This window comes from Candoia aspera, chromosome 2, assembly GCF_035149785.1.
Source record: "Candoia aspera isolate rCanAsp1 chromosome 2, rCanAsp1.hap2, whole genome shotgun sequence".
Taxonomy (NCBI): Eukaryota; Metazoa; Chordata; class Lepidosauria; order Squamata; family Boidae; genus Candoia; species Candoia aspera.
Window position 1 is genome coordinate 125,368,894 of NC_086154.1, and position 20,139 is coordinate 125,389,032.

A 20,139-nucleotide genomic window follows, 5' to 3' on the forward strand; every position below is an offset into this window, starting at 1 on the left:
GCAAAAATGTGGAAGATGCCATTCAGAAACGTAGGCAGCCCGAGTGCATTTTGTGAAGGATATGGGTGACCAAGATGCAGAAAGTCTAAAGCCATCCTGATCCACAGACCTGGGCGAATGCAGATGACTTGATTTTGTTCCTTACAGCAATGGATCTATGTATATCAAGGAGCATATAACAGGCTCTTGCGGACAAGCGGTCTCTATGTATGTGTAGTTCAAAACTCTCATCACCCCAGAACATCAGTAGAGTGGGGTAGGCATGGCAAATACAAAACCCCTCTATACACCCAGGCGCACAGCACACACCCAGGTGTATAAAATAGAATGTTTTGACCCAATCAACTAATAGATAAGGGAATTGCCTGCCAATGCTGAACACACGAGATATTATATGTTCATCTTCCCCCTCCCCAGTATTCAAACAGAATTCTGATCCTTCAAGAAACAGGTCAAGACACCAGGGTCAAAGTAATTCTCTTTAGTTAAAGACACACAAAAATACTATTGCAAAAAAAAAAAAAAAAAAGGAAGAAGTTAAACAGCTTGCAGAAATAACAGCTTGCTCCTCCCCTTCATTTCCCTATCAAAAACATCAAATTAATACCCTCTACGGCACAAGACAAGAGGTGGCAGACCACATTTAATTTACTACTTATATAAATATAAAAATAAAAACTCTGGAGTTAAATGTCAATCTCATTACTACAGGCTTTTTAAAGGAGTGGCATGGATTTTAATTTTCACAAGGAAATATTAGGGTCCCTGTCCCACCCCTTGCCCATAGCCTTTAGTGGCAATAGGAAAATGCAGGCAGATCTTCCTTAAGATCCTGGCATGGCAGAAAAGAGAAGTGGCAGGTCTCGTGGCTGCCCAGTGTAACCCTACTCAATCATTCCAGCCTGGGTGTTCATGAGACCCTTCCCTGCAAGAATCTGGAATTGCCTCTCGCTTGTTCTTGTCTTCTTGAATCCAGTGTTGTAACTCAGTAAGTAAAGGGATGCCGAGCTGTAATAATTCTAGACACACACCATCATAAGCCATCCTTATTTCATGTATGGTCACAGGCATGTTTGGCCCTTCTTGAAAAAGCCCACTAGCACCGTGTTAGAGAGACCCTGCAGGTTTCCATATCACCCGCACAATGAAGAGGCAGCCAGTGTAACTCCTTCGTTACCTTCCCTTGGATGCATGTCACAGAAATGCTACAATACATTTCTGAAGCTGGGGTGTGTGTGAAAAGCCTTCCAATCATTTAGAAATGATTAGCATTCATTTCTGCTGTATACCTTGCTCCTTCCTGACTCATCCCATTAAGCAGCTGCAGGGAGAGAAAAAAGCCACAGCTGATCTTATGCTGGCTTTATAAGCAGAGAAGATCAGGTCACCTATGGGAAATGGAGGAAATGCATCCCACCTGCTAAAAATTAAGACAGTGGGTTTATTGACTTTGTGCTAAATTTAGGAGGAGGAACACAGCATGCCTTGGATATTTGCAAGCTCCACATACACATCTGTAGGTAGTCCAGTGCCTGTGATATGCAACCTACAGCAGGAGCACTGGTATCAGTTGACCTAATCACTCAACCCAACTCCCAGGTACTCACAGGCTAGTTTCTCTGTTGCCAGTGTTGATGCTTTAAAGTGACCTCAGCTCTAGAATCATTAGCCAGCCAAGGCAACTAGGTATGGAGCCAAGCAAGTGCCCAAGGGCCTCCCTTATCTAAAGACTTGATGAGTTTAACTTTGTCTGGCAAGCAAATGGCCCTGCAAGTCTCTAGGGGTGAAGTACATCCTGGCCCAGCAAGTCCCATGCCAGATAATACAGAAACTCTGAATACCAGTGCACGTCTGTTTCCTGAGCACTGGAGTTTCTAGGCTCACCCTTCAGGGGCAGCAATGAGAAGAGGCCATAGACAAACCGTAATGGGGCAAAGGCATGGTGAGCCCAATGATGGCTTTCAAGGACTGCATAGCAGGATGCCAGCACCCCATTGACCAGGACTGTGCCATGCGAGGTCAAGGGGGCATAGACTCCAATGCCCTCTTGCTGCCAAACACGAACTACTCGGGCAGGATGCAATGGGGGGCTGCCCGCCTGGTATGTCAACACTGAGTCCCCCACACACACTCTGCTGGCAAACACAGGAGAGAAGTTGGCAGTGCTGTTGACTGAGTCCCGTGCAACAAAGAGGAGATGAGAGGATGTGAGGAGCAGCCGGCGAGCAGGTTCTTCTGTCTCGATGGCCACAAAGACCGTCTGCTGGTGTGGGTCTCGGTGGAGGAAGAGCAAAACTTCACTAGGAGTCACTTGTCCATTCTGATCCACACTGAATACAAAGTCTCCATGGCGTAGCTTGGAGAGACTTCTCTTCTCACCACTCTGCAGCATCACAGTCGCATCTCCAGGGAAGCAGCCGCCTGCACGAATAGCCATGGAGTTATCTAGGGAATTTAACAGGCAACATCATGAGATGGGCTGCATTTGGCTTCTGGTCTCCTTGCTCAAGGTTGAGAGCCCCCTGTCTTTGACTGGGTTTGGGAGCCAGAGCATAGCGTTTCCTTGTCAGCTTTTGATGCAAAGGCCAGAGGAGTCTATGGGCAGTGGGAAAGCCCAACCGCAGATGACCCTTGCAGCAGGGAGGAGAAAAAGGGAGAGCCTGGGTGCCAAGGTCATCGCTGGCCCAGATCATACGTAGACCAAGCTCTAACATGAAGGGGAAAAAAACCTTTTAAACACTGCATTATGGCATTCCCTCTCCAACATTTCTCTTTTAATGGGAATAACAATAACAATAACAATAATAATAATAATAATAGTTTCATTCTGATTTTTGCTCTGGCTTTATTCTGATTTTACATTGATTTTAGACTGGCTTTGGGATTGTTTCTGATGGTGGTGGTGAAATGCTTAAATAACAGATTTAAGATTTATGGACTGGATGAGGAATCAACTATGGTGCCCCAGTTCTACCCAAGAAGACAGAATGACTAAAAGTATTAACATGTTGCCTAATTTTGGGAAAGGGCCAAGTCTGATCCTGCCCCCATTTCCTCTGCCAAGGCAGGTACTGGAGGCAAGGAATCATGATCTTCAAAGCTGCATGCAAATCCCACTGACTCCCTGCCCCTTTTTATAGCTGGGGGCAAAACCCACTCTGTACCTGCTTTCACAGAAACATGGATGTGCGCCTTGGATTCATAGTACACCCAGTCAAAGCCAGCCTCCACAGCTAAGCGGGCCAATATGCCATACTTCTCCCTGTCACGGTCAGAGGTGGTGATATCCAGCGCCCGGCCCTCATAGTGCAGAGAGTCAGGCAGGTGGTGTCCATCTTCATCCCAGCCCTCTGTCACCCGTAGCCGTATGCCCGGCCACATATTCATGACGGCAATGGCCAGGGCGTTCACTCGGTCTTTGCAACGCTGCAAGAAGCACAGAGGTAGATGGCATTAAGATTCCAGTTGCATTGATACGGAGGCTTAAAGGAAGCTTGGGGGATGGAGGAGGAGAAGGACCATCCCAACATTCCAGCACTTGCCCTGTACCAGACCCATCTCCAAGCCCACTTTTCCCACGTTCAACCTTGTCACTTGTTCACTTCTTCCCCTTTTTAACTTTTAGTGCCTCACAAAGCTGCTGGAAAGAAGGATCTTGGTCACCATCATGATCATGTTTCTTAGAATGCAAGAGGGATCAACCACAACCTGTTAAGATGTTTCAGTACTGGCGGGACCTCTCTCTCCTCCAACGCGTATGGAGCAGAGGGAGGCCCAACTGGAACTTTGACAACCAGAGAGTTACCTTGCATTCTCCATAACAACCCATTTAATAATAATAATTTATTAAATGTATATGCTGTCCAACACCCAGTGTTATTTGACCTGTACTTCTTTTATTAACTGCAAAACTGTGCTTATGAATAATCAATTTTCCTTAACAGGACATCACTATCAGGATGAAGCACCAAGGAGTGTTGCATATAGTGCAAGATGTGCTCAGGACCTCCCTGAAAGCTGCAGCATTACTCCCATGCTGGCTGATATCCTCAAAGATGCCTCCAATATGACCCCTTGAATGCCTGTGTCACTCAACCCCAAACATTCTTCCCTATCTGTCAATTGCCAAACTTCCTTTTCTTGGTTTCCCACTCCCCCCTTTGTGAGATTTCTTTCACCTTCGTTTAAGTTGCACAGGAAAAGCAATTCAGGCTTACTGGACAATGCTAGGGTGACTCTATGTGACTTTGTGTTCTTTACAACAATATAATGCATCCCAAATCTATTTATTTTTAGCAAAGAATTGGCAAAAACAAAGAAATAGAAATAAGAGACTGGCTGGTACAGAATCCTTCAATCTGAACAGTTAATGCTATGAACACCCTAGAATGCTAGGGAGGGCCCGTAACACAGTGGTGAAACTTATGTTTGGCCTACAAATGGCCCCATGTTTAAAACCCATCAGAACTTGGAAACATATGCTGATATTGTACCATATGATCATGCTCTGGATAGGACAGCAATAGCCGGCTTTTCGGAGTAAGGAGCACTCAGATTCACACCCCCATTTGCTGCCAGTGGTTGAGTTTAATGCATGTAGCGGAACTCAGTCAAAACCCTAATAAAACAAAACAGCCTTTAAACACCATTAATTATATCTTTCTTATGCACTTGATTGGAGTTAGCTGCAGAGAGCATTTGTAGTTGTCCAGTTGGAAACCTGAATAATTAAGAAAAGTCTTTCGTAGCCTATAATAGTTGTTTTCTCATATTAGATTTACATGCTTGTTAAATTTAATGATCAGGAAGATCACAGTGTTAATCAGACAAGCAAATAATTAGCTAAGCATCTTGAAGCCAAGAATAAAAGATAAAAATACAGCCTGTCTGCTAAAGCCAAAGTCAATTCTGCATGCGTGCATGCGCATGTAAAAATATTCTGCTTTGAAGTATTTTTTCAGAAAAAACAAGTCTTTTTGAATAGCCTTATGCTCTCTCCCCACCCCCATTTTTTTGCACAGTCTGTTTATTAAGAATTAGGGATAAAGGTGACTTTTAAAGCAGGAGGATAGGTGGGCTTGATCTTGGCCATTGACAATTAACCATTAATTCTTTGAAATTAGGCCATCTCCCGCCTGGAGCAGTCAGGCAGAAAAAAACACCAACTCAAGGACCCTGAGAAAAATACATTCCAATTCATTACCTGGTTTTTAATTAACCTGGTTTTAGACTAGGCAGATTGGGGTGGGCAGATGAAAGATTACTTGACCGAATAACATCCTGTTAAATGCTCTCTCAAGATAAGCACAGTATTTCTTTGCACCACTCCCTATAGTGTCCCCTGTGGAGTCAGCTTTTCTTCGGCAGCTGTTCCTAACTCATCCTGAATCCATATTCTCCTGCCTTTACTTTCTCCCATCAATTTTTACACTTATCCCTTTGTTATGAATTGAGTATCTCATATTCCCTTCAAGGAGTCAATGAAATATTCATGGTTCCAACATCCCCTTTCCACAAAGAAACCTTCTGTGGCTTATAGGAGAGGAATTAAGGTTTAAATATGCTGGGTGCACCAAAAGTCAGGCCCCATAGGCCAACAGACGATCTAAAGGAGACCATCACATTCGAATCTGCAAACATCAGAGAGAATGTTACTGTACTTAGGAATATTTGAAGATCCTGCATCAAACAATAAGGATGTATCTAGAGAAAAATGGCAACGGATTCAGACTCTGATGTAATGTATTCAATTCTATGAGACCTGACTTTTGATACACCTTGTATACAAACCTTGCATAAATACACAGGTCACTAAATTGCTTTTAATGCCATTCAGGAAAAAAATATTCCAAAATGCAATCATTTGTCACTTAAACCTTTCTTTGACATAGGTTTTTAAAGTATGCTCTCACAAGATTCCATTTTTTTAAGTGCCCAGAGTGCTAAATATTGCACTTATGTACACATTTTTTTCTGTCCCACCACAGAATACATTTTAGGAATATACTTAATATATATGATATACATCTATGATGAAAATGTTTGCAAAACGTGTTTTCACATAGGTACATGCATTATGCAGCTGGAATTATATATAGATTCCTGCTTCCTATGGAGTCACTCACTTTGCCTCTTTAAAAGGTGAGCCTTTCATATTTTTTTTCCTGATGCAAAATCACAGCTATTTGAAACAAGGGTCAAAACCCTGATAAAAGTTCTACAGGAAGATGATTATAATTAGATTTTTAATTATTGTTATTATTAGATCGGACATATTTATTTCATATATTTATATATTTACATTTATTGAATATATTTACTGTATATTATCTAGTAATATATATTTATATATATTTGGCAGTGAACATACCTAATATTCCTGCCTTCTATTTTATATTTAACGTTTATATTATCTTAGGACAATGTTCCTCAACCTTGGTAACTTTGAGAAGTGTGGACTACAACTTCCAGAATTCCCCAGCCAGCATAGCTGGCTGGGGAATTCTGGGAGTTGTAGTCCACACTTCTCAAAGTTGCCAAGGTTGAGGAACACTGTCTTAGGATGAAAGTTCTGACAGCAAGAAATGGCTGCCATCCTCCAAAGCCAGAGATTGCTCCCTGCCTCTTTCCCAGGTGCTCTCTGACCCTCAAATCACCTACCGACTCTCTTAGGTAGAACAACCCAGTTATGGTATTAAGTTACTGGGTTCTTAGGAAGCTGCCTCTAAGACCCAGGTACGGGTAACCAAAACACCTGGTTGAATGAGACAGTCAGTTCTTAGAAAGAGGAAAGAGATGGGGAAGGCGGGGAGGAATAGGAAGAGAGTGGGAGAAAAAGGCATTTCATTTAAAAGAAACGTCGCCTCATCTATAGTGAAAGGAACAAGCTAGAATCCTAAAGAGGAATGCAAGAGACTTCCCATCGGCTCCTGGGCTTGAGCACAATAGCTGTTTTCCAGGCCCAGAATTACTTAACTCGGCGAGAATTCAAACTCCTCGGGTAATAACAGCAAAATCATCAACTTTGCCACAAAGAACTCTTTCAGCAGCTCCACAGGCCCGGGACTGGTGTCAACGCAGGGGGGAAAAGGGCACCGTAGGACGTGTCATAGATGGGACCTTATTGGGTGCCCAATCTTCCCCCTCCCCTTGCTACTCCCACTGGGGGTCCCACAGCACCCAGCAGGCTTCAAACCAAATGGCTGGTTTCTTGCAGTTGACGATGAAAGGCAGGAAAGTAGGAAGCTTCTGAGCTCCTACTGGAAGATGGTGGAATTAGAAGCTGCTCACTGAGGGAAGAGGTGGATGAAATGGGACTGCAATGACTCCTCTGAGCTAGGAGGAGGTTGAGAACCTGTGGCTGAACTACACCTCCCAACAGGCTTCCTCACAAATTCACACTGGTGGGGCTTCTGGGAGTTGTTGTTCAAAAACCACCGGGGGAAGGACGGAGGTCTCTCATCCCCTGCTCTTGATCAGCAGCAACATGTCTAACCATTTGATAGCTAAAAGGTATCACAATCTTTCCTGCCAAAACGTGTACTGTAGCTTTGCATTTTTTAAGCAACCTTTTTTATGATCTACTTCAAAGGAGCACACATTATGAAGTGTATCTAAATTAAGGTTATTTATTCTAGCGGCTCATGCAGCTTCCATATACTGAAAAGGGAATTAACCAACTTCATCCTTGTCTGCTTAAGCCTGCAATCCAAATATTTTAAGGAAACTAAGGAAACTAATTGATCACCACTGTCAATTTTAACAACCACCACCAGTTTAAAACTTTATGTCCTGCTCCCAATGTCTTTGATACTTGTTAGCCAGAACAGCAGGAAGAAAGAACAAGTTTGCTTTTTTACTCTCCAGCCTTCAAAGTAAAAGAACTAGAAACTTAATACACATGTAAATTCAGAAAAAAAAAGATTCAGGAAAATTTCATTAAATATCCATACGAGGGTCAGGTAAGTCCAGCCCCTCACCCTCCAGAGATAAGTTTCCTGCTACAGCTTTTGTCTCAGTGAATACTTGGTGAAAAAATTTTGTACCCACCCTATTGTAAATCATCTCCTGGCAGAGACGGTAATTGCATTTTTTTTTTCTGAATGTCCCTTGAAGAGCATGAGTTAGAACAGGAAAGGAGAGATTTTAAAAGTTCCAGTTTTTGCCTTGGCAGGGCAGTGCTAGTGCAGGAAAGCCACGGCAAGTTTGAAAGAGCAGATTGTTTTGCTTTTTTATAAACATGTAAGTAGCAGTTCAAAGAAACCTTGAAATTATTCTCATATCAGAAGGGCAAAGCAGATAAAAGAGAACTTGGTTCAGCAGGAATTATTGGACAGATCTCACCCTGCCCAAAAGAAGATCGAATTTTTACAAACTGAAATAAAAAGTAAAACAGAAAAAAAGTAATGAAGATTATTACAAAACACATACGTATGGTCTCTGTTGAAACCCACCTTTTTCTCTTTAAACTTAAGCTGCAATTTTGGACATGCTTACCATCCTTACAGAATACAACTGTAGTTACTTCTGCACAGACATATGTAACATCACAGTACTGATGTAGAATGAATCTGAGAGTAGTTGGGACGATTTGTTTCAGGTGTAATGTGAAGGCAATTAAAGGACAGCAACGTAGGATGAAGTGCATGAAAAGAAGAGGAGACAGGAAGAACAGAATATGGAGCCAAGTCAGTTTCAGTAATGGCAACTGGGATACTTCGCATCACAAACCTGAATATATTGAAATTTCTCCCCCTGGCCTCTTCCCTCTCCTCCAAAGCAGGCGAATTTTGAGGGCTGGTGGGCACATTTGGAATTTTTAGGGTATGCTGTGGACACTTTCAAGTACTTGCCACTACTTCACAAAGTCACTACCGTACGATGCTGCACGTAGTTGTGGTTTAGTTGTTTAATTAATTTCTAGGCGGCCTGACTCCATCCTGTCTCTGGGTGGCATATGACCTAAGGCAATTAAAAGTAGAATCCTACGAAGGTTCTATAGAACCAACATCTGGAAGAAGAATCCCAACACCACCCAAATAAACATCCCATAAGGGATCCACCAGCCACTTCCAGTCCCAGGCCTGGGGGAAGAGTCAGATTTTCAGGGCTTGTTTTATATGGGACGCAGTGGTGCTGCGGGTTAAACCGCTGAGCTGCTGAGCCTGCCAATCGGAAGGTCGGCGGTTCGAATCCGTGTGACGGGGTGAGCTCCCGTTGCTAGTCCCAGCTCCTGCCAACCTAGCAGTTCGAAAACATGCAAATGTGAGTATATTAATAGGTACCGATTCGGAGGGCAAGGTAACGGCGTTCCGTTTAGTCATGCCGGCCACATGACCACAGAAGTGTCTACGGACAAACGCCGGCTCTTCGGCTTTGAAACAGAGATGAGCACCGCCCCCTAGAGTTGGACACGACTGGACTTAATGTCAAGGGAAACCTTTACCTTTACCTTTGTGGGGGTACAGATGTCCATGAAACCCTTCTTTGGTCATCAGTGGGCTGGCTTTCTGCTACCAAAGCTTATTTTGGGGAAGGGATGGTGGCAAGGAGGAACAAAGCAATAGGCTGCAGTCACTCACCATCACTGTTAATGAAGAAAGCCTCTGGGTCTCTACGTGGTCCACAGGCCTTCTTCTAAATGGAGGTGACGATAGAGGTTAATGCTTTGTTTTGCGGCTTGTCAATTCCCCATCAATTTAAATATTTTCTTTAGATATACCCAACTACCCACCCCCCACCAATAACAGACATAAGTTAGATCCAGACATGGGGCAGGGAGCCCCAGAGCAGTAGTGGAAGTGTCTTTAGGCAACCTAGTTATTGGCACCAACTTGCCTCCCCCTACCTTATTTAACATGATTACTTTAGCAAAGCACCTCCCCTACCCACCCCGCAAAGCCTTAAAGGCATGAAAACTCAGGGTCTTCATCTGACATGGAGTACAAGGTTATTAGTCAGCTCCTGAGCATGAACAAAGTGCATTCATGGAGTCATTCTAAGGAATATTTATAATGGTGTTTAAGCCCACATCACCCAGCTTCCTGTCTCCACTTAGAGCAGCCTCTAATGCCCCACAGGAGCCACTAAACCTTCCTGTAATTCTTCTCTTTGTTCTCTGTACACCCCCTTAGCTATTCAAAGTTAAATGCCTGCTGCCAACCCACCCTGCCTTCAGATGGCATGCTATGACTCAGCAACAGGAAACTAGAATGAAGTCAGCTTTCTACCCACCAAAAGCAAAATGTCATTGTCCCCAGAGAAAAACATCCCTTCTCTCCCACCTTCAATGTCTTTCTTTCCCTCACCACTTGTTCTGCAATCAGAAGGGTTCAAGCAGCCCTGAAGGACCCTGTCCTGGTCTTTCAAGTAAAGAAATAGCTATTCTTGCTCAAACTTAGGCCACCCTTTGTAGACACACTGTGAATGACCAGTGGACATCTGTAAGATTTAGACACAAAGCAATCCACCTGTTGGTCACCTCTGCTGCTACAATGCTACCAATTCATCTCTGAGCACCTTTGATAGCACTCCTTGGTCCAAGAAGAAGCCTGGGAGCTCGGCACAAAAGTCTCCTCCCCTTCCCAGTTTTACAAGCTACATCCATGTAGAAAATGTTCCTGCCAAATGAAACAAGGTATAACAAAAGTGACATTAAGGATCTGAAAATATTAGCATTTGGTGGTGTTTTCTCTCTTGCTGCCCAGATGAATTTAATCTTTTCTTTTCAGCCCCATTTGGACCCATTTATCTATTTGTTAAATGCATTTCAGTGCTCCTGCCATCCATTTGTATTGGTTTTTTAAATATTTGTCCTTATTTCAAGGGCATACACTATAGCATCTTTTCAAGCAATTCAGACATCATATTTGCTGTATTTGTTGAGCAAGCTAGAATTTTGTGGTTCGCACTTCATGCTTGACTTTCAAATTACAGTGGTGGATTCATTCATGCTAAGCCAAATGTCATTTCAACATCAGATACCACAACTAATTTCCTTTGTCGGAATACCCTTCACATATCTGTTTAAGTTCTTTTGAAGGCATCTTAATTGCTGGCCATCACTGTGTCCTGTAAGTTCATTGTTGCATGGTATGAACAAAAAGTCTACTCGACAATCTAAATGCATTAGTTGCTCTTACTCACTGAGTATAGAGGCAGAATATAAACCAAATGAATGAATTTTATTTGACAGTTCTGGTGGCAGTAAGGAGTGTCATAACCAGACATAAAATATTGAAGGAGATGGATATTGCGTCTCAGTAAAAAAAAAAATGGGGGGTACTTCAGGTACATTCATCTATGAATGTATCTGAGATAAGTGAGAATTCCCCATCCACCCATCCCAATCTCAGCCCCAATCAATTTGACTATTAGAATTAATTAGTTTTTATTCTCCTGTAGGTGGTTATTTCTAGACTTCTTTTGGCTTAGAAGCCCTCCACCTCTTAATACGTCCTCCCTCCTGGGTCCCCTGAAAAAGCCCTGATCATTTCTTGGGAAGCAACCTGGGTCATGAGTCAACCCTCACTAGACAGCAGCCATTTTATCACACCAGAGCAGAGGGAGATGAGATGAGAAGAGGGGAGATGCCATCAGTCTCCAGAAAGACCAGTCGTCTTCCAGAATGATATCAAACTGGCCATGATAGAAGTACTCCTTATTTAATGTTATAATACATGCCTGGACTTGTTCCCTCTTCCCTCCCATACCTTTTCCCTTTCGTATTTTTTTTAATCATAAGCCTGGGAACAAGGACAGGCTCCTTTCAAAAAAGTGTATATACAGAGTAGAATGAAAATGCTTTACAACAATAAACAAAGCAAATACCACTACAGTAGCATGCAGGAGCAGGGAATCTCCAGGGAGAGTACCTCCAACCATACCTTTGACTACATAATGGGAAACACTGAGGCCAAATCCTTCCCAGCTCAAAATAAAAAGATGGGCTATTCTCAAAGAAGGATCCTGGGCATTAGATTGGCTGGGGAGAAGCCAGCTTCATTTGCCAACAGATTCCTCTCTTTCTCTGAGTAACGGCACCCCTAACTTCAACACTCTTTCTACCCATCCATGAATAATTTGCCTTTACTTTTGAGAATTAGCACGGTTGTAGAAATAGCTTGATGTTCTTCCCTTATTTTTAGCTATTGGTTTTGGCCTTGTAGGCACCTTACATAATGCCTTTGAAGTGGGGGAGGAGAATTTTCTCTGTATGTCTCAACATATTATACTGAACTACAAAGCAGCTAACTATGCTTTCTCCTAGCATGTTGTGCAAATCCAGCCCATGTGTTAATTTATGGTTCAGTTTATCACACGAACAGCAAAACCGGGATGAAGAAACCAAGATTAAGTTAATCATCAGTAAGCATGTCATATGAACATGGCCATTGTATAACTGCTTCTGATGACCTGAATCTGAATCTTGGAGACCAGGGTTTCTCAACCTTGGCAACTTTAAGATGTGTGGACTTCAACTCCCAGAATTCCCCAGCCAGCCATGAATTCTGGGAGCTGAAGTCCACACATCTTAAAGTTGTCAAGGTTGAGGAACACTGTTGTAGAATAACAAATGGAGATGGTTTTTGGAGTCAGTTACATTCTTGTCCCACAGGCAGGAGCAGGGAGAACATTATGAGGCCAAAGAGAGAGACAGAGGGGGGAAAAAACTAGTTAAAAGAGAAGGCATATTTAGCAACTGGAAAAACTGAGGCTTGAGTTCCAGGAATACTTTTCCTTTAGAGTAGAGAAGGATCCTTCAACCACCCATGGCTAAAATTGAATTCCTTATAATTTGTGTTTTGTCTTAGATTTGGAGGCAGGCAAAATCAACAACCTTCCTCTGCTTGCATTGCAAGTTAATCAATCATACTAAACGGTGATTGTGATCTCCATTCAGATCCTAGGATGTTCATTTGAGAGTTGGAGGGACTTTGTGAATGCATTGTTCCTGTTTCTGGTACTTCTGAGGTCCTGAAGGTAGAGAAGCACTCCTAATTATTTCTGCTTCTAAATTAGCTTTAGCTTCCTTTTATCACTTCAGGGTTAACATATCACTTGACATACTTTAACTAACTTACCCAGCGCTAGAATGTCTGGGTCACACCTCACTGCTAATCTGCCTTTGGTTAGTTTTGAAGCAATTCTCTCTTTTTCTTCTCCCTCTCCCTCCCAACACACAAGGTGTGTATGTAATTCTTGCACAGTTTTAGTCTCCATACACCTCATGAAGTAGACTGTGATCCAAGAAAGCTGGTAAGATAATACACGTAACTCTTCCACAAGATTCCTCCTGTTTTTGCAGGGTCAGTAAGGGCTGCTTTTCCTCCCCAATGAACACTAAAACAACATGGTTTTCCACACGGAGATTAATTAGACGTATATCACGTTTTTCCATTTTTTTTCCATTTAAAACGCTCAAGACTGCAGAGCATGCCACCACAAAATACGCTAATAATTAAACTACAGGAATAAGAATTCCAACAATGAAATACCCTCAGAAAAGTTAATGTGCACTTGAATAACAAATTAAATCCCAATTGATAATGGTTTGGTCCACTTCAGGGCAAGCATTTTTCTACCAAAGCAAGCACTTGGCCATTTCCCAACAAAATAGTGAAGTATCTTTGAGCCTCTGTGATACTCTGTACCCCAAGTGAATGTTGTAACTGTTCAGCAAACGCAGGAGACATTTTAAAAAGAAATGCTCACGCCAGCCACTGCAGATTTTATAGGTGCCCACACAAGATGGGTCACTGTGGCATCTCTTGCTTGGTATCTAAATACCTCAACAGTACTTTCTCAGAGACTTGAAAAAGCAGAAAGAGGCCATTTGCAGCATGAAGGGGGATGATGGAGTCCTACAGCCCTTTCTCTTTCCCTGATATGTGAAATATTAGCTAGGTGCCATAAGGACATTTGGTAGCCACATTTCTCCTGGGAATAGCACAGAACCTTGCTACTGCTCCTTGTTTGCCAGCCTTGTTCCATCCCCAACCATAAAGACCAAGATAGGAGGGGGTCCAGAGAATTAAGTCCACCAGAGAGCATCTTTGTGAGTGAGTGAGCCCAAACTACAGAAACCTCCTGAAAGTAGCAATACTCCCTGCCATGGCTCTGTCTAGACAAAACAACCGAATTTTAGACCCGAAGATTTAGACTCATTCTGTAATGGCTATTCCCAGATCAAAGGCTAAACAAACCTGGAGTGATAACATTTTATCATTTGAGACCAGCAGCCATTCCTGCAATTGGACTGAGAGAAAGCCTATGGGCTAATACGTATAGAGATGTACTGGGGCCGAATGCTGCTGGGGAGTTAAATCTCTGATCTGTTGGGTGCACTTGCTCAGGTTAGTCAATAGTTAAAGGAGGGGCCGTCATCCCATGCTGAGAGTCACAATCTGCTTTGTTGCTGCTTCAGATGTGCCTGGGCTGAACCAGGCACCCCAACCATGAAGGGCCCTGGGTAGCCAGGCTCCACCCTTGCCCCCCAGGAGCACCCACCTCTGTCATCAACCGGTCTGCACCTGTATTCTCTTCATCCTTAAAGATGATGTCAGGGTTGTAGTTGGGCACCAGGACCCTGAAGCGCTCTGAGCGGCGGCTGATTTTGCCCTCGGCTTTCCCACTGGCCCCCAGGGTCTGTTCCGCCACGTTGGGTACAAACTGCTTGTACTGCAGCGGGGCCAGGCTTCTGCGGCTAGACTGCTTCCGTCCCACTGGCCCCCTGCCTGGGCCACAGCCCTGAGCAGGGGACAGGAGGCAGCTGGCCAAGCAAAGCCCAAGCAGGCTGACCACGGCAAGCCTGCGCCAAGCCATCTCAGCCAGATGCCAACCTAGCCAGCCCTCTCCTCAGGTGCAATTCTCCGCTGGTCTCCAGGAGTGCAGTCAGCTGGGGTGGGCATCACCCTGACCAGGCTGGTGGGAAGGCAATGGGAATCCTCCACACTCCCATATCCTCAGAAGCCCACTGCTGGCAGGAAGGTCCCTCGGTGCCCCACTGGTACGTCTCCTCCTGCAATGCCACTGACTGGCCCCCATACACGATTCTGGCCCCTCCCCGTGCCAATACACAGTGCCCTTTCAAATCAGCCACCGCAGCTCCCTGCACTTTCCAGAGACCAGCCCAGTTATTCCTGCCCCCTGGCGTCTCTCCCTGCCCAAAGCCATCGCGGGGCCTCCTTCCCCAAGGGCAGGCTACCGTGCGACAGAAGCCCCAGACGCAGAGGCGAGCGTTGCCACCCTTTCCATTACAGGCGCAGAGGTGGCGGGCGCGGGGGAACCCGGCTGGGTTGCACCGTCGCTCGTGCGGCCCGGCTCCGCCTTTAAGCCCGGCCCCCATGAGTTGCTGTGCCGGCCACATCCCTCCCGGTGCCGCCTCTCCCTTAGGTGGCAGGAGCCGATTCCCGGAGGGAGGTGCACCCTACGGACACCTAGCGCGCACTCCCGTGGCGAGGACTCGGCCCGCCGCCTCCCTACCCCGTCTCCCGAAAGAGCGAGCCGCCTCTTTGCTGTGCCAGCCTGGATCCTGACGCCCTCTACTGGAGAGGCTGGGAGGCGCGCGGCTGTTAAAATGGTGGCTTTCGGGTTGAGATTTCACATTCAGAGTAGATTTCTCTCTCCCCGCCCCCATTCCAGCATTCCTGGGCACCCTGCATGCCAGCGCACCTCAGACCCTTTGCGTAAAGCCCCCCCCCGTCCCCCCGCCCAGGATTTCCTTCAGGGGAAGTAGGTCTCTAGGTCACCAGGCTGAGAGTCATCGAACAGAGCTGCCGTGGTTTCCTGCACTTTCAGCATTGTTTCCTGCATTCCAGGATATGAGAAAATAAATAACCAGAAGGCAGAGTATACCCTCCTGAAGCTGTCCTTTCTTCTCCTGACCAGAGAGCAGCACTCACTGAGCCTCCTTTCTGGCCAGAGAGAGATGGGGGAGGAGGAGAAATCTCCTTCCCCCTTTCTTGGATGATCGCTGAAGTTGGGCAAGTTGTCAAAATGATTATTTTAAAAGTTGCCTCTTAAGCAGCACTCTCAGATGCCCCTTTCCTTGGCTTTGCCTCGAGCGGTAAGTCAAAGCACGTTAGAGTTAAAGCCCATCATTTCCAGAACCTACTTGTTTCCCAGCTACCAGACTGTGTGTGTGTGGGGGGGGGGGGAGAGAGAGAAAGGAAGAACCTTCATTGCCAAGGCCTCACCCTCAAATATACCACTGCAGAGAAATGAGAAGGGAGGTCAACCTTTGGTACCCCACCAATCCATGATTTCATCAGTTTCTTGAATTAGGCCACTGCTACAAGGCATTCATAACAAGAGCCTAAATGATGATTGCTTCCTTTTCTTTCTAAGTGTCAGCGGGAAAAACCTCCCAGAAGAATTCCAATCCACAAGGTTCGATGATGCAGAGAAAAGAGTTTATTTGTAACGCGTTTGCAAAGGCGGGTCCCTCCGTGCAAGAAGGAACCCTGAATAGAGTTAACACCATACTTTTATACCCTCTCTGCCTGTTCTCCCCCTCCTTTGAAAGTTCAGCTCACATTCTTCCTGTTACCTTGAAGTAGCCACTTTGATTTACAAATTTACAATGCCAGCAGGATGTCAGGATGTTCCTACAATCCTTATCGTTGTTTTTGACTCGGATGGCTCACCAGATCCTAGTTTAATTTACATAAGGTCAGATAACTGTGATTGCCTTTTTGTCAGGAAGAGGAAAAACAGACATGTGATGAAGGTAATCAACACCTCCTTGAGACATGTATGGTTATCGATCACATCCTCAAGAATGTATTTAACTTCATCCTAATTCTAATGTTTGTATATATATATATCAGGGCCTGCATTTCCCCCTTCACACAAAAGTTTACACAATCCTAATAATCCCTCCCCCTTGCGTGACCTTGCTGGCGCCGGCTATTACCCACTATCTCAGCTACAAATTCTAAACCTAATGACTGTTTTAGCACCCATTTTCCTTCCTCCCCCTCCTTCCTTTCAGGCAGTCCTTTTTCTCTTTTAGATGAGTTTAAGGCACATTCAGGGGTTCTGTGAACCCCTCATTTTTCCCCCTCTCACAATCCCCCCTTCTACTACTGACTTATATTTTCTGCCTTAAACTCAAAATGTTTTTAAAAGATGTTTCTCTTCTATGTATTCTTTTGGATCATTGTCTTTTAATCTTTGGTACATAATCTTCTGGGGGGCCATACTTTCAATTGTGCTTTGGACAATATTTTTGATAAGCGGGATGAGACATGGGATACACAATAATCCTACTAGGATCAAAATTCCCATCATGAGAGCTTGCTTCCAGCTCGTGAACAGCCCACCTAAACAACAGCACATCCAATGCCATTCCACTCTCCCAGGCCACCCCACTAGTGGCATCCAACCATTCTGCAATTCCCTTCACAACATCTCCGGTACAGTTCATGAACCCGTTGGCCACAATAGATGATCCAATCCATATCCCCGTCAACCGTCACCTACCAAAACAGAAAGGATTCAAATCCCGCCAAGATTTGGCCTCTTGCCACTGTCCTCATCCGGCACTCCCCTAGGCACTTCCACCCCTTCTTCTTTCCGCCCACCTTGTCTCGATTTCAGATAACATCATTTAAGCCTTGTCAGCGGGAAAAATGTCCCTGAAGAATTCCAATCACCCAGGTTCGATGATACAAAGAAAGGAGTTTATTTGGTAACGCGTTTGCAAAGGCGGGTCCCTCCGTGCAAGAAGGAACCCTGAATGAAGTTAACCCTATACCTTTATACCCTCCTTGCCTGTCATCCCCCTCCTTGGAGGGTTCAGCTCACATTCTTCCTGTTACCTTGAAGTACCCACTTTGATTTACAAATTCACAATGCCAGCAGGATGTCAGGATGTTCTTACAATCCTTATCGTTGTTTTTGACTCTGATGGCTCACCAGATCCTAGTTTAATTTACATAAGGTCAAGATAACCGTGATTGCCTTTTTGTCAGGAAGAGGAAGAACAGACATGTGATGAAAGTAATCAACACATCCTTGAGACACTTATGGATATCGATCACATCCTCAGGAATGTATTTAACTTCATCCTAATTCTAATGTTTGTATACATATATCAGGGCCTGCATTTCCCCCTTCACACAAAAGTTTACACAATCCTAATAATCCCTCCCCCTTGCGTGACCTTGCTGGCGCCGGCTATTACCCACTATCTCAGCTACAAATTCTAAACCTAATGACTGTTTTAGCACCCATTTTCCTCCCCCCCTTGCCTCCTTTCAGGCAGTCCTTTTTTCTTCTAGATGAGTTTAAGGCACATCCAGGGGTTCTGTGAACCCCTCATTTTTCCCCGCTCACAATCCCCCCTTCTTCTACTGACTTATATTTCCTGCCTTAAACTCAAAATGTTTAAAATGTGTTTTTCTTCTATGTATTTTTTTGGATCAATTTCCTCTAATCTTTGGTACATAATCTTTTGGGGGGCCATACTTTCAATTGTGCTTTGAACAATATTTTTGATCAGCGGGATGAGACATGGGATACACAATAATCCTACCAGGATCAAAATTCCCATCATGAGAGCTTGCTTCCAGCTCGTGAACAGCCCACCAACAGCACATCCAATGCCATTTCACTCTTCCAGGCCACCCCACTAGTGGCATCCAACCATTCTGCAATTCCCTTCACAACATCTCCAGTACAGTTCATGAACCCCTGTTGGCCACAATAGATGATCCAATCCATATCCCCGTCAACCGTCACCTACCAAAACAGAAAGGATTCAAATCCCGCCAAGATTTGGCCTCTTGCCACTGTCCTCATCCGGCACTCCCCTAGGCACTTCCACCCCGTCTACACATACTTCACTGTCAAATGATCCTCCCGGTGCATCTCTTTTATTCCTTCTGGGTTTTAAAGCACCCCCTCTTTTGAAAGTTGTTTATCAGTCCACTCGTGACTCAGGCACCAGCCTATAAGGCTAACAGGTAGGCTGGATTTCAGAATTGTATTCTAATCCCTTTTCATATGGAAATATAAATTCCCTATTGTTCTAAATTGAGTGCATCTTCAAAGCTTCCCTTGAACCCTGTGACTCTCTTTTCCAGGTTCAGGGACCCGTATGGTCATCAAAACTGCAAGGTATTAGACAAAAAAAGTTCAGGCGCATTTTTTCTTTTTCTGCACAGTCCAGTGTCCAGCAGTATTTGGCAACACCAGTGTCTTCTTTGGGGTTTCTCCCAACTCAGTTGCCGACTCCCCTCCATCTGGTTTAACTTGATTTCCAGACTTAAAAGGATGCCTGCTTGTTCCAACAGTAGGGCTCTGTGTTCCTGTAGATAGGGGAGACAAGGACAAGACTTGCGCAGATAACTGTTTCAAATGCTGCAGACAAATTTCTTCCCCATGGCATGCATGTCTCCTACTTCTCCACTAAGAATTCCAAGATAGAGTCACCCATCTCAAATGAACTGACTCCTAGTCTTTTCTTAGGAGCAATCCAGAGACTTAGTATTGTCACTAAAAAGGCCTGTGTCCATGTTAATCCTGCCTTTGGTCCTAGCCTCTCCCAGTGTCCTTTTAGCCTATAAAACAATCACCACAAAAAGAAAGCATTGACATAAGAGCCCATCTAGTGTTTGGACTGTTTCCATAACCAAAATTGTCAAAACAAAAACAAAAACAAAAATTCAGATAGATCATACCAGTCCATGAAGGCTCTACTATTGTCCAAATTTTTCCCTCTCCTGTTTTTATCATCATGTGCTGTGTTGAGGAGTGATTAAAATTTAATCCATATAAAATTTATAAAAACACACACTCACTTTCCTAAAACTGGAATGCCAGGGGCAGAGCAGAGTGGAGCTGTGAGAGCAAAGGGGTGCCCCCCCCTTTCTCTGAGTCATTGCCTCTCTGAAACTGCCCACATTCCCCCCTTTTCACAAGAGGAGTAATCATTTCCTTCTTGGAAATGAGAAGGAAAGAGACATCTCTGAAACTTAAAAGATTGCCCCCGGTGTGTGTAAAGGTATTGTAAAAGGAAAAATCCTAAAAAGATGGGGGAGTAAAGGATCTTCTGTAAAGGCATTGCCCCTCCCCTTTGTCACCCTTCTCTCCCCTAATCTGGATTCTCAAGCTTGCAACAAGCAGGCAAGAGGC

At 44.4% G+C, this 20,139-nt stretch overlaps 1 protein-coding gene across 2 annotated transcripts; it reads right to left on the bottom strand.

The window, feature by feature from the left end:
* Positions 1–1,230: 1,230 nt before the first annotated feature.
* Positions 1,231–15,284, bottom strand: DHH (desert hedgehog signaling molecule). 2 transcript variants are annotated; one of them, XM_063293534.1, is made up of 3 exons: positions 14,509–15,284; positions 3,165–3,426; positions 1,231–2,421 (listed from the first exon to the last, which is right to left on the bottom strand). In XM_063293534.1, exons 1-3 carry the CDS (start codon positions 14,821–14,823, stop codon positions 1,778–1,780), a joined length of 1,221 nt encoding a protein of 406 aa, XP_063149604.1. In that variant the 5' UTR covers positions 14,824–15,284; the 3' UTR covers positions 1,231–1,777. The 2 variants fall into 2 exon arrangements, with proteins under 2 accessions (XP_063149604.1, XP_063149603.1); XM_063293533.1 differs by having other exon boundaries at positions 1,231–2,445.
* Positions 15,285–20,139: the final 4,855 nt, after the last annotated feature.

What these genes read in the sequence shown, in the direction of transcription:
- DHH (XM_063293533.1), bottom strand. Translation starts at nt 14,823, where the DNA reads ATGGCTTGGCGCAGGCTTGCCGTGGTCAGCCTGCTTGGGCTTTGCTTG. An exon ending in CAGACCGGTTGATGACAGAG is followed by an intron (nt 3,427 to 14,508) that starts GTGGGTGCTCCT and finishes TGCTTCTTGCAG; the next exon opens with CGTTGCAAAGACCGAGTGAA. An exon ending in CCATGTTTCTGTGAAAGCAG is followed by an intron (nt 2,446 to 3,164) that starts GTACAGAGTGGG and finishes TAAATTCCCTAG; the next exon opens with ATAACTCCATGGCTATTCGT.